General features: G+C 35.7%; 3 protein-coding genes across 3 annotated transcripts in view; 2 read left to right on the plus strand and 1 right to left on the minus strand.

Annotated features, from left to right (window-relative positions):
- The window catches only part of LOC110649113 (uncharacterized), a 94,247-nt gene that overhangs the window by 61,971 nt on the left and 19,451 nt on the right, over positions 1-12,825 (plus strand). The gene's annotated exons all lie outside the window — the stretch shown is intronic.
- Positions 1,377-9,053, plus strand: LOC110649111 (uncharacterized). The gene is made up of 17 exons (XM_058132939.1): positions 1,377-1,905; positions 2,636-2,992; positions 3,086-3,223; positions 3,395-3,527; positions 3,650-3,763; positions 3,849-3,922; positions 4,006-4,080; positions 4,685-4,777; positions 4,962-5,022; positions 5,361-5,693; positions 5,841-5,967; positions 6,066-6,165; positions 6,421-6,490; positions 6,584-6,736; positions 6,860-6,955; positions 8,038-8,357; positions 8,464-9,053. The coding sequence occupies exons 1-17, from the start codon at positions 1,822-1,824 to the stop codon at positions 8,719-8,721; spliced, it is 2,586 nt and encodes an 861-aa protein (XP_057988922.1). The 5' UTR covers positions 1,377-1,821; the 3' UTR covers positions 8,722-9,053.
- LOC110649110 (pathogenesis-related thaumatin-like protein 3.5) lies at positions 10,482-11,943 on the minus strand. Its single transcript, XM_021803527.2, has 2 exons — positions 11,745-11,943; positions 10,482-11,502 (listed from the first exon to the last, which is right to left on the minus strand). Exons 1-2 carry the CDS (start codon positions 11,791-11,793, stop codon positions 10,814-10,816), a joined length of 738 nt encoding a protein of 245 aa, XP_021659219.2. The 5' UTR covers positions 11,794-11,943; the 3' UTR covers positions 10,482-10,813.

A 12,825-nucleotide genomic window follows, 5' to 3' on the forward strand; every position in this document is an offset into this window, starting at 1 on the left:
TATATATATATTTGATTTGAATTTAATTTATATTAAATTTTTACTATGTTAATTCGAAATCTAAATAAAAAATTTAATTTATAATTATTTTTAAATTATAAATATATAAAACTATTAATTTTGATTTTAATTTATTTAGATTAACAAATTTGATAATTACTTTATACACCATTATCACTCGCGAGTTATTTTTAATGATTAGCTTTTTATTTTCTCTTATTTTCATAAATTTTTTCTTTACATAACAATTTTGATACATCCGATTAGATCGTAGGCTTAATCAAGTCTTATTGAAATAATTATATTATTATTATTATCATTATTATTTAGAGTAGAGAAATTAAAAGGCGGAGACTTGAATTTAGATTTGTTTGGTAAGTGCTTTTAGTTGCTAGATTAAATCACGTTAGAAATTATTATTATTATTATTATTATTATTTTTATGATTATTTGAAAATCCACGTTTTGGTCATGGGCAGTCTTTTTTTTTTTATATATAATTTTTGACAAAAATGAAAAGGAAATATATCCTTTATCATTAAATTTCTCAAAATATATAAATATATTTTCCCTTCCATTTGAGGTATGGTATTTATTGAGTAAATTGCTCATTTAATATCTTAAACTTGTTTTTTATATAAATTTTCTTACTTTTAAATTAAAATTTATAATATATTTAAATTATAAATATTAACAAAATATTTTTTTTTCAAAAATATATATAAAATCCAATAACATATATGCGCACACAGACGCACACATATATATACATAAATTTTTTATACATAATTTTTCTTATCTAATTTATTATGAAATTAAGATATAAAATATATAATGAGATACATATATTAAATATATGAATCTCATATATCAAAAATTTTTTAAAATATATATATATTTATAAAGTATTTTTTATTAAATATTTATTCTCGGCCAATCATTAATAGTTATTTTAATTAAAATTATGATCACTTCTTCATATATATATATATATATATATATATATATATATATATATATATATATATATATATGAAAAATTTTTAATTACATTAAAGTGTGTGAATTATTTTATATATCGAGCTAATCAGATTTCACGAAATTATATTTTACAGAGAAACGAGCAATATTTTGTAAAAAAATTAATTATTTATATATATATATATGCACACGTGTGAATTTTTTTGTTTTTTCAAACATATGTAAAACCCTATAAAGCACACATATATAGGCATACGTGTGAGTGGCGTTTTCGATATTTAACAAAAACATGAAGGTGAAACTGGACATTGCACGTGCTGATATTTTATTTCTTGCAACTTTTTCAAAGCCTATTATAATAAAAAGGAAAAAAATTAGTTAAAAAAATTTATCGAGTTATCAACTCTACCGACCACAGCCATTTCATTTGATTCTATCTCTCTCTCTCTCTCTTTCTCTCTCTGTGCTTCTTTCTGTCTTCACTGGCGCTGTTTCTTTCCCATTTTCAGAGGAAAATCTAGTGAGCTAAACAAGCCTTCGATTTCGAGTCTACACTCCATATCACGTTTCAACAACAAATCACTCTGAATCTGTTTAAGAAAACCTCTGCTTCTATTAAAACCCAAGGGACACCTCTTTTTCACTCTTTTTCTGTCATTCCAAAATCGCATAGATATTTTCAAGTTTCTCTCGGAGATTTTTTATATATTTATTTGTCTTTAGACATAGCATTGGAAATGCGGAACAGCCAGCGATTCTTCAAGGTATTTTGGCCGATCGGGAAATCGCCGGTGATTTGATGGAATCGATACTCTTTAGTGCTGTAGCTTTGGACATTTCATGGAGTTTATTATTTGCTGTAGTCTATGTTCGGTCACTAGATTTGATATTACTAAGCTCAGATTCGCCGTCGTTGTTTTCGAGGTGAGTTTTTTTTGGTGGGTTAATTTAATGGGATTTATTTTTGTTTTTATATTAATTCTGGTTTGGTCTGTTTCTGGAAATGGGAGATTGAGGGTTTTAGTTGGTTGAAGAATGTTGAAATTTCTTCCTTCCTTTGGCTTCTGAAAATTTGCTGTAAAATATAGGATTTTGCTGTTGTACTGTAAACTAAGTGATTTGTCAGATTTATAAGATATTATTCTTTTTGTTTATTTTCTAATTTTTTATCGGCTTAGGGTTTATATATTGGGGTGAAGTTCAAATGGGAAAGTTATTTATAATTGGTAGTGTTTTTTGCTTTTTTTTTTAATTTTTTTTTTTATAGTTTTGGGCCAAAGATCTTCGGTTTGGTCACCATCTTTCCATTCTTTCCTTTTCTTAATTTAAAAAAATTTAAAATAAGCTGGGCATCTTATGTATCTGCAGCTTCAGTTTGGCTTGAAAGGACTTCTGCTACTATTATAACATTTGGTTGCATTATAAACTTGTAGTTAATCTCAGTTGAGCTCATGGAGTCCAAAGTTTTCATTTTTTTTATTGGTATACTCTACTTGAATTTGTTGATGCTAGATCTGCTGATATCATAGCGAAGTTTTGTTACAAATTGTATTTTATCGATAAGTGTAGCTCAAATTTGATGGTCGTTTTGTCTGTAATTATACAAACAATTGAGAGTTTTCAATAACTTGTGTATATTCTTTCCCTGAAACAGATTGCACTGATATTTTTATGCTTTCAAGCTGCTAATGCGAACACCCAAGAGCACCCAACTCAATGGCAAGGTCCTGAAAGAGGAGGTGGAAACATTGTCTCACATTCATGCATTCATGATCAGATAATTGAACAGAGGAGGCGACCTGGTCGCAAGGTGTACTCTGTTACCCCACAGGTTTATGATCATACTGTTATGTCAAAATCCCTTCATCACAAAGGGAGGGCATTGCTTGGAATTTCAGAATTGCAATTGCAGCAAAAGGATGCAAAGCAACCTATTAGGATTTTTTTAAATTATGATGCTGTTGGACACTCACCTGATAGAGACTGTCGAAAAGTCGGTGACATTGTGAAGGTTGGTTTCATAAGTAATTTGCGAAGCCCTGTTGCTTATATTAGTCATGGCTGTGCGACTGATGCTTCTCTTGTTTTGTCTTTCCTTTGTCAGCTTGGGGAACCTCCTGTGACTTCTCTTCCTGGCACTCCTTGCAATCCTCATGGTAACCCTCCAATTTATGGTGACTGCTGGTATAACTGCACTTTAGATGATATATCTGGGGAGGATAAAAGGCGCCGCCTCCACAAGGTTAGTACTTTTCCTAGTCGGTGTCATTTTGTTTTTATGACCATGCAAATATAATGCATATTTTGAGATGTCTCGTAATTCTTGCTGTAGCATAAAATTGTAATGGCAATACATTAAACAAAGAAATTTCGATCAAGCAAAGAATTGATTTTTGAAAGCAATTTTGTGAAGGCATTGGGGCAGACAGCTGATTGGTTTAGGAGAGCATTGGCTGTTGAGCCTGTGAAGGGGAACTTGCGGTTAAGTGGATATTCTGCTTGTGGACAAGATGGTGGTGTGCAGCTTCCACGTGAATATGTTGAAGGTATCATCAGTGCATTCAAGATTCTTTGTGTTACTGAATTGCTCTTCTTTATTCTTGGTTTTGATGGCATTCGTCATATTACAATTTCTGGGATAGCCATTATATTTGTTTAAATTTTGCAGTGGGTGTTGCTGAAACAGACTTGGTTTTATTGGTGACTACGAGACCTACCACAGGCAACACTCTTGCATGGGCAGTGGCATGTGAACGCGATCAATGGGGTCGTGCAATTGCTGGTAATTTTTTGTTGATCATTTTTTAATTTTCTCAGTATCTTAACCATAGAACAATAGAATTCTGAATGGTGCGATTCTTTTGCAGGACATGTGAATGTTGCTCCTCGCCATTTGACAGCTGAGGCTGAGACATTACTTTCAGCTACTCTAATTCATGAGGTCATTAAATTGTTAGATTAAGGAGACTGAAATAGCATGGAATTCTTTTCTTCTACTGATTAGCATACTCAAATCTTTTCCAGGTTATGCATGTTCTTGGTTTTGATCCCCATGCATTTGCCCATTTTCGAGATGAGAGGAAAAGAAGGCGTGGTCAGGTAGATACCATGATTCACATTCTCAATGAAATTCATCAACTTCTAAGAAGACTAGTTATGTTTGAATCTGGTCAGATAAGATTTATAATTTTTGGATATTGATGTGGAATTGGTTTCAAACATGGATGAACAGCAAAAAATGATCCACATAGCCGACCCCAATGAGTTTGGGATTAAGACTTAGTTGTTATTGTTATAATTTTTTCCCCTCCCAGCACTTCCCTTTTTCCTCTTTGCAAGTATGACACTTTTTTTTTAATGCTTTAATGGCACCAGCAATTGCTTATCAAATGATGAAAGGGAAAAAAAAGAAGGATGTGTGCAACTAAAAGAACTTTGTAAAAATTACACAATGAGGTTGTACTCACAATTTTTCATGCGAGTATTTTAATTTTTTTTAAAGTGCATTCACTCATAAACTAACTTTAGGAATGCTAGAACCTTGAATATTATTGATCTTGTTTATTCTCCTCCCCCCTCCCTCCTCTCCCCCCCCCCCAAAAAAAAAAAAAAACAAAACCCAAAAAAAATTTTTTTCTGCATGGACAGGTTTTTAATGGTAAATTAATGGAGGTGAGCATTATGTATCATATTTTACTTTCAGGTTACTGAACAAGTCATGGATGAAAAGCTTGGGCGGATGGTAACACGTGTGGTGCTTCCGCATGTTGTCATGCACTCGCGACATCATTATGGGGTAATAGAAACACTTTTCCTGTCGAAATGTTTCTTTTCTGTTTTTGTTTCTGTTTCTTTTTATTTTGGGAGTGGAGGGTGTGTTTTCATTTCAAAATATTTTTTATTTATGTGTCCGGGCATTTAATCTCTGACTTTTACAAGCCACAAAACCAACAAAATTTTACGACTTCATTTATTGGCAGGCATTTTCTGAGAATTTTACGGGTTTAGAACTTGAAGATGGGGGAGGACGTGGCACATCAGGTTTTCTTTCTTTTCCCTTCTCTATGATCTCTTTTGTTCTTTCTCTCTCCACTCACTAGCATTTTTTCTTTAAATTGGCCATAAACATCTGTATTGACAGTTGAACCTTTTTTGCTGAAGCATGCGGTAATAATCTACTAACTGATGTACTGTGATATGAAGTTAAAGTATGGAAACAGAAATTCTGAGAAAATAGCATATGCAAATTGCTTGTGCCAATTCATTCTGCAATAACAAGTTATAGCTGTTGAAATAAATTCCAAAATTGATTTTAATAACTATATAGTTGTGGAAACCTTTAGCATTATAATAGTTTTTTATTTGATAACTTCATGCAGGGTCACATTGGGAAAAAAGACTTCTGATGAATGAGATTATGACAGGATCTGTGGATACAAGATCTGTAGTTTCAAAAATGACACTGGCTTTATTGGAGGATAGCGGGTGGTACCAGGCTAACTATAGCATGGCGGACCATCTTGAATGGGGTCGCAACCAAGGAACTGACTTTGTTACCTCCCCTTGCAATCTCTGGAAGGGTGCATACCATTGCAACACAACCCAATTATCAGGCTGCACATATAACAGGGAGGCTGAGGGTTACTGCCCTATTTTAAGTTATAGTGGGGACCTCCCTCAGTGGGCTCGTTACTTTCCACAACCAAATAAAGGTGTGTTCTTAAGCAGGATGTTTTAAGGCTGTTGTCCTTATCTACAAACTCCATTAATCACATAATTTTAAAGATATATTCTTAATGAGTTGGTTGGATTGGCTCATAGTTTGAAGTTCTGTTAACTTCTTTTACTGGTCATTGCAGGTGGGCAGTCCTCATTGGCTGATTATTGTACTTACTTTGTGGCTTACTCTGATGGATCATGTACAGACACTAACAGTGCACGAGCACCTGACAGGATGTTGGGTGAAGTTCGAGGGAGTAGCTCCAGGTGAAAATTATGATTGGAAGTTTTTCAGGATGCGGTTGGGAAAAAAAGTATATTTAGCACAATATGGTAATATAGTTTCTGTTTAAATGCATACATAGGTGCATGGCATCATCATTGGTACGCAATGGCTTTGTGCGGGGTTCTGTAACCCAAGGAAATGGTTGTTATCAGCACAGATGTGTAAACAACTCTCTTGAGGTATGCATTGGAGGTTTGATGCATTTGATGTTCCCTTGCATGCCAAACTGTACTTTATAAGATGCATTTGTGATGGTTCTGGTTCAGCAGCTTAAGTATTTATTCAAGCATTTTTTTTTTATGAAACACTGTAATTCAAATTAAATACAAATATGTTTTTTTATGAAAAAGAATTAAAGAACTCGTCTCTCTTTTTCTTTATTTTTTACCTTTTGCAATTATCTACCTGATGCCATTCTGATAGTAATCTTTTAGGTTGCTGTGGATGGTATGTGGAAAGTGTGTCCTGAAGCTGGCGGACCAGTTCAGTTCCCTGGCTTCAATGGTAATTATTTTGTTTTATCTATTTTTTTTATTGTACTTCAGTACGAAATCCATTTTTGTACGTATTTTCTTTGTTTTATGTTTTTGCCTGCAGGTGAGCTTATTTGCCCTGCTTACCATGAACTCTGTATTATGAGTTCAATTCCTGTACATGGGCAATGCCCCAGTTCATGTAATTTTAATGGAGACTGTATTGATGGAAAGTGTCACTGTTTCCTGGGATTTCATGGTCATGATTGTAGCAGACGTGAGCCCCTCTATCCTTTGATCTGCTACAATGTAGTCAATTGATGGGAAGAAACATCACTTGTGGAATCCCAAATCTTTGGGCTACTTTTATTTGGATTCATTCTTTGAATTTCTTTTGTAGGGTCCTGCCCTAATAATTGCAATGGGCGTGGCATGTGCCTTTCAAATGGGGTCTGTAAATGCAAAAAAGGTTACACTGGCATTGACTGTTCTACTGGTAATATGATCCCCCATCCCCTTTTCTTGGGTGAAAAATCATATTTGCTGATTTATGTGTAGTGGCTAGTCTACTATTGTGCGCACAGTGGGAGGGGACACAAGAGATTTTCCGATCTCAATTGGATTACACCAAGGATCAGCCATAAGCCCTTACCTTTTTACATTAGTTTTAGATGAACTGACGAAACATATACAAGAGAGTATTCCTTGGTGCATGATGTTTGCGGATGATATTGTTCTGATAGATGAGACACGAGAAGGAGTCAATAGGAAGCTAGAACTTTGGAGAAGTACTCTAGAGTCAAAGGGTTTTAAGTTAAGTAGAACGAAGACAGAATACATGCATTGCAAGTTCAGTGAAGGCCAAACTGGTGATAGGGAAGGAGTTAGTTTGAATGGAGTGGCACTGTCCCAAAGTAATCACTTTAAATATCTAGGCTCAGTCCTTCAAGTAGATGGGGGATGTGAGGAGGATGTTAGTCATAGGATTAAAGCCGGATGGTTGAAGTGGAGACGTGCCACGGGAGTTTTATGTGATCGTAAGATTCCCAATAAATTAAAAGGAAAATTTTACCGTACAGCCATACGACCGGCTATGCTATATGGTAGTGAGTGTTGGGCACTGAAAGAGTCGTATGCATCTAAGATAAGAGTTGCAGAGATGAGAATGTTAAGGTGGATGAGTGGTCATACTAGACTAGATAAAGTCCGTAATGAAAGTATTAGAGAAAAGGTAGGAGTGGTGCCAATTGAAGATAAGTTGAGAGAAGGGAGATTGAGGTGGTTTGGTCATGTGAAGCGTAGACATACGGAGGCTCCAGTTAGACAAGTAGAACACATTAGGCTAGAGGATAGAAAGAAAAAAAGGGGTAGACCTAAATTGACTTGGAGGAGAGTAGTACAGCATGACTTAGAAGTATTACACATTTCTGAGGATTTAACCCAAAATCGTTCAGAGTGGAAAAAGCGAATCCATATAGCCGACCCCAAATTTTTGGGATAAAGGCTTAGTTGAGTTAAGTTGAGTTGAGTAGGTTTGATCTACCATTCTCTAACTATGCTTCTTTGTGTTATATGCAGCTGCTTGTGATGAACAGTGCAGTCTTCATGGTGGGGTCTGTGATAATGGAGTTTGCGAATTCCGATGCTCAGATTATGCGGGATATACTTGTCAGAATAGCTCAACACTTCTCTCTAGCCTTTCAGTTTGCAGAAATGTGCTGGAGAGCGATGTGTTCAGTCAACATTGTGCACCCAGTGAACCAAGTATACTGCAGCAGCTAGAAGAAGTAGTTGTCATGCCTAACTACCATCGGTTGTTCCCTGGTGGTGCCCGGAAGTTATTTAATGTCTTCGGCAGCAGCTACTGTGATACAGTTGCTAAGCGACTAGCCTGCTGGGTAGGTTGCCTCTATTATTTCTGCTGGAGTTGTTTAATATCCTATTGTGCATGATAATTATTCATTGGTCTTATCTGACTAAAAAAATTGGCCCCTAAATGACTAGATCTCCATCCAAAAGTGTGACAAGGATGGCTATGACAGGCTTCGGGTATGCCATTCAGCATGTCAGTCGTATAATTTAGCGTGTGGAGCATCACTCGACTGCTCGGATCAAACCCTCTTTAGCAGTGAAGAGGAAGGCGAGGGTCAGTGCACGGGCTCTGGAGAGATGAAAGCATCATGGTTGAATCGAATGGGGATTAGGTTCTTTTCAAGTAATACTTCATTCAAAGGGGCTTCTGTAAAGTGTAGGCAGCTGTAGTTTTCTTTTTTCTTTTTCCCATGTTATTATTATTTTTTTTCTTTAATTTTGGCTTGTAATTTTACAAGGGCACCATTGTAGGAAGAGGTGGCATGTAGTGCAAGTGTCCTAGATGTAGGTGGTTCTCATCCCAAATGCTATTTAAGAAATTTGGATGAGAGGCTTTCAAAGATGAAAGCTGCATGTAGAGAATTGGGAAATGTATTCAAAGGAAAAGAACCAAAAAAAAGAAAAAAAAAAAAAAAAAAAGAAGAAAGCTTTGTTGATGAGTGAAAGAGGTGTGGCCGAAGGCCTTTGAAGAATGAAAAGCCTCGTCTTTTCTTGTTTCTCTAGTCTGCGTTTTTCATATATTTTACTTTTAATTTTTGTGGGATTTTAATTTTTATTTCAATTTTAATTCCCCCTTTCATTTATCTCTAGAAATGGGATCTTCGCTATACTTCTGCTTTCATCAAGTGGAACTTGACGAAAACTACAGGTTACAGTTATTTTCCCCCGATTACTAAATGCAAAGAAACCATTGTCATCCGCTTGTGCTTAAATTCACAAGGTCGATACCAGGCTCGCGTTCTTTCTTAGCTTTCTTGAAAACAGCGGTGAAACTTGTGAAATATGAAACAAGAGTTGAACATTTTTTAAGAATTTTTGCCTAAATTTTGTAGGATGGTTTTTGGGCTTAAAATCTTCTATGCTTATTCAAGTATTGACTGGCTCTCTGGCACATAGATCACTGTAATTCAAGTTAGAACCCGATTCAATGGTAACCTTCAGCAGTTTTTGCGGATATTTCATGCTTGTATCTTGGGTTTATAAAGGGTCAGATATGGGCAGGAATTTCTTTGGTTCTTGCAATAGCAGCTATGGAACTTGTCTAGTTATGCTTGCTAACCCCAGCATCAAAAATTCACTTCAGTAATTCCCGATGGAGGAGGAACTCAGGTTTGGGACCATGCTTCCACAGGTGCATGCGAAGCTGCAGGTTCTTGAACCAGCAGGAACTCAGCTCGGTGATTGGTTGCGGCAGCAATGACCTGGCTATAGTGAGTGCTAGATCCTTTGAAAATAAAATCATTGCAACTTTACTTTTCCACATTTGCCATGGTAGAAAAGGGATTAAAAGTAATTGATCTTGGTCCGGAGAGTGCTGTGTGAAGGAAGTAACCAGATTGAACTAAAGATCGATCATGGAAGTAGTGCCCCTGACAAGAGTAGACCGCAATTGCAATGGTGAATGGATCCAAATCTCTGCTGCTTCAATGGATTCCGGCAGACCACAAAACATGCACTGTTCATTAAATTGGTGGAATTGTCTCCTAATCACTTGGTTGGCAGGGAGAAGAGACATCCCTTTAATCATCTCCGCAAGAAAATTTTCAATTTGGGAGCTTCCAGTGGCTCTTCCAAACTGCTTTCCATTTGCTAGTTACCAGTTACTATTGGTGAGGATCCTCTCTATGCCTCCCTCTCTCCAAATACAAATGTCCCATAATTTTTTGGCCCCTCCACAGATAAAGCTTAAGCTCCGCCATTGCTTGAAAAGCTACGTTTTGGTCAACTACCTCTGCTTTTGTGATGAACAAGTATTCTTGGATTAATCCCCTCTTAGTCATTCAAGAAATCAAATAGCCAATAATTTATTTAATCTTTTTAACATTGTATATGAAAATTGAAAATAGAGGTACAATTCAACTCAACCAACTTAACAAGTTATGTGACAGAACACCTTGCTCTCTGCTGCTCAAGTCCCAGCAAACAGAAAATAACAAAAACTGAAGAAATTCCCTTCATCTTAAATTTATTCTCTTTGGAAAATACCCTCTACCAAACCAACCAACCATATAAATTAATCTCCCAAACGGATTTTCTTGCCTATACTCGTCCACCAAGACATGTCTGTACACTGAGTTCACAATGGATTAGGCAGGAATTTTCAAGTTAAATAAAGCATAATCCATTAATTAACTTGTCATTAATAACATACACCCTTAATAATTCCGCGTATGGTTTAACTACTCTGTAAATCAAATGAAACTATCATTCACAATTACCCAACAAGGCAACAACAAACCAAACCATGGAGCGTCAGATGAGACTATCCAGACCCCTTGGAACAAAATGTGATCAAGTAATCCGACCCGGAGCAAGTGCAAGTGCTTGTTGCATCATCATAAGCATAACTGTAGGCCGTCGGGCATGCATTCTTGAACAACGCCGAGTACTGGGTCGGTGAGCAAGACTGCGGTGTCGAATGGTCGCCGGTGCAACAAAACTGCGGTGCATTAAACGCTTCACAAGCACTCTTGCAGGCAACAACCGAACCAGAATCAACCACCTGTAATTCTGCTGGGCAGTTCCCATTAAGATCCTCCTGACAACCTGCGTATTGGCAATCACCGGACCCACCCAGTGCCTTCACACCTAAGCCAATGTTGTATCCGTCTACCAGGCTAACGTCGTAGAAATCCTTGTCATTATGATTCGAGGCAATAGTGAACTCCGCGAGGGTCACTGGCGGAGCTCCACCTCCTGTGCACTTTAATATGCCGCCACAGTCACCGGTGACGCACTTCCCAGCCCCTGAATCATCAAATTTGCAACCAGTTCGAGCCCAGAACCTGCCGGACCAACTGGGTGGAGCCTGGAGCTGGATTGATGAACCAGGTGACAATACAAAACCACCGTCGCCGAGAGTCGCAGCACCGTTTCCAGAGAGAGTTCCAGGCCATATCGTGTAGCTGCAAAGATTTTGGAGAGTGAAAAAAGTAGCATTGGCTAGGCTGCCTGCAAATTTACCATACAAAAATAAGTTAAATAATAATCTTTCAGTAACCAGCTCTGTGTTTCAGAAATCAACTCAACAAGAATAATCTTGTCAAATAACAAGAATCAATACCCAACAAGAAGAGAGAAGCAAATAATGTAAAATCACTATAAGATGCATGATTTAAGCCCAGAAACTATGTTCTTAGACCTTAAAATGTCAGGCAAGGTTTGTGCATGTGTGCAAGTAATGGAATGGTCACCTAAAGAGAAGACAAGCAGGAGAAGATAACACCATGAGGTAATCGCCATCTGGGACAGAAAAAGAAGAGAAGCTTCCCGTTTGAGATTTGTGTGGGAATAAAGAATAAGAGGAGGTTATTAGAGTGGTTGTAGTTGATTGAAGTCGTGGAAGTTATTACAGAGAGCATTGAATTTATATTGAGGCATCCACCTTAACCTTCTAGCATTTTTTAATTTTGCTACTTTCTTTTCATGATCAGTGTAACACTGTGTACTTTTTTTTTTTTTAAACTAATTTGCCCTCTCTTTTCGTGATCATGGTAGAAGTACAAGTTCTTTTTGTCGAGACCAAAAGCCAGGTTCTTTTTGGAAGTATGTAAAAAATTTCCTTCGAAAACTTTAAACACATGCATGCGAAATTTACCAGCATGCATGTTGCATTATTTATGAAGGATTTTTACCTAAATTTATTATGATTCAAGATAATACAAAATATGTGATAGAGAGTTATTTATTAAGGGCCTATTTGATATTATTATTATTCAAATTATTATGGAGAAAATCACTTTTTAAATTATGCTAGTCAAATAATATTAAAAAATAATTTAAAATTAAATTTAATAAGCTTTAGTCATAAGAATAATAGTTTTTTTTAAAATTTTTTTCAATAACATCTAAAATGATACTTTTATTCATAAAAACAGTTTCGGCCCTTCAAACGCAATACCAAACATACACTAAATATATAATTTCACATGTTGTATTTTGAGTCTATAAAAGATCAAATGTAGGGGAGAATTTCCCATTTAGAAAAACTAATAATAAGAAAAATTCTTACACTACTGTAAGTTCAAGATATAAATATGTAAAGGGTGCTATTAAGAAAAGTTTAAACTCATATAAGAATTAGCTTAACAATCATTAAATTAAATATTTATATTTAGATTTATGCATTTATTATATATATTTTAATTATTTTTGTGTAAATTTTGATATAAATATTTAATTTAATAATTATTAAATTCATTCTCATATCGAGTTATATTACATATACCCATATGTAAGATTTGTGGATTTAATAAGCGAATCTTACTTGAAGAA

Source organism: Hevea brasiliensis, chromosome 2, assembly GCF_030052815.1.
Source record: "Hevea brasiliensis isolate MT/VB/25A 57/8 chromosome 2, ASM3005281v1, whole genome shotgun sequence".
Lineage (NCBI taxonomy): Eukaryota > Viridiplantae > Streptophyta > Magnoliopsida > Malpighiales > Euphorbiaceae > Hevea > Hevea brasiliensis.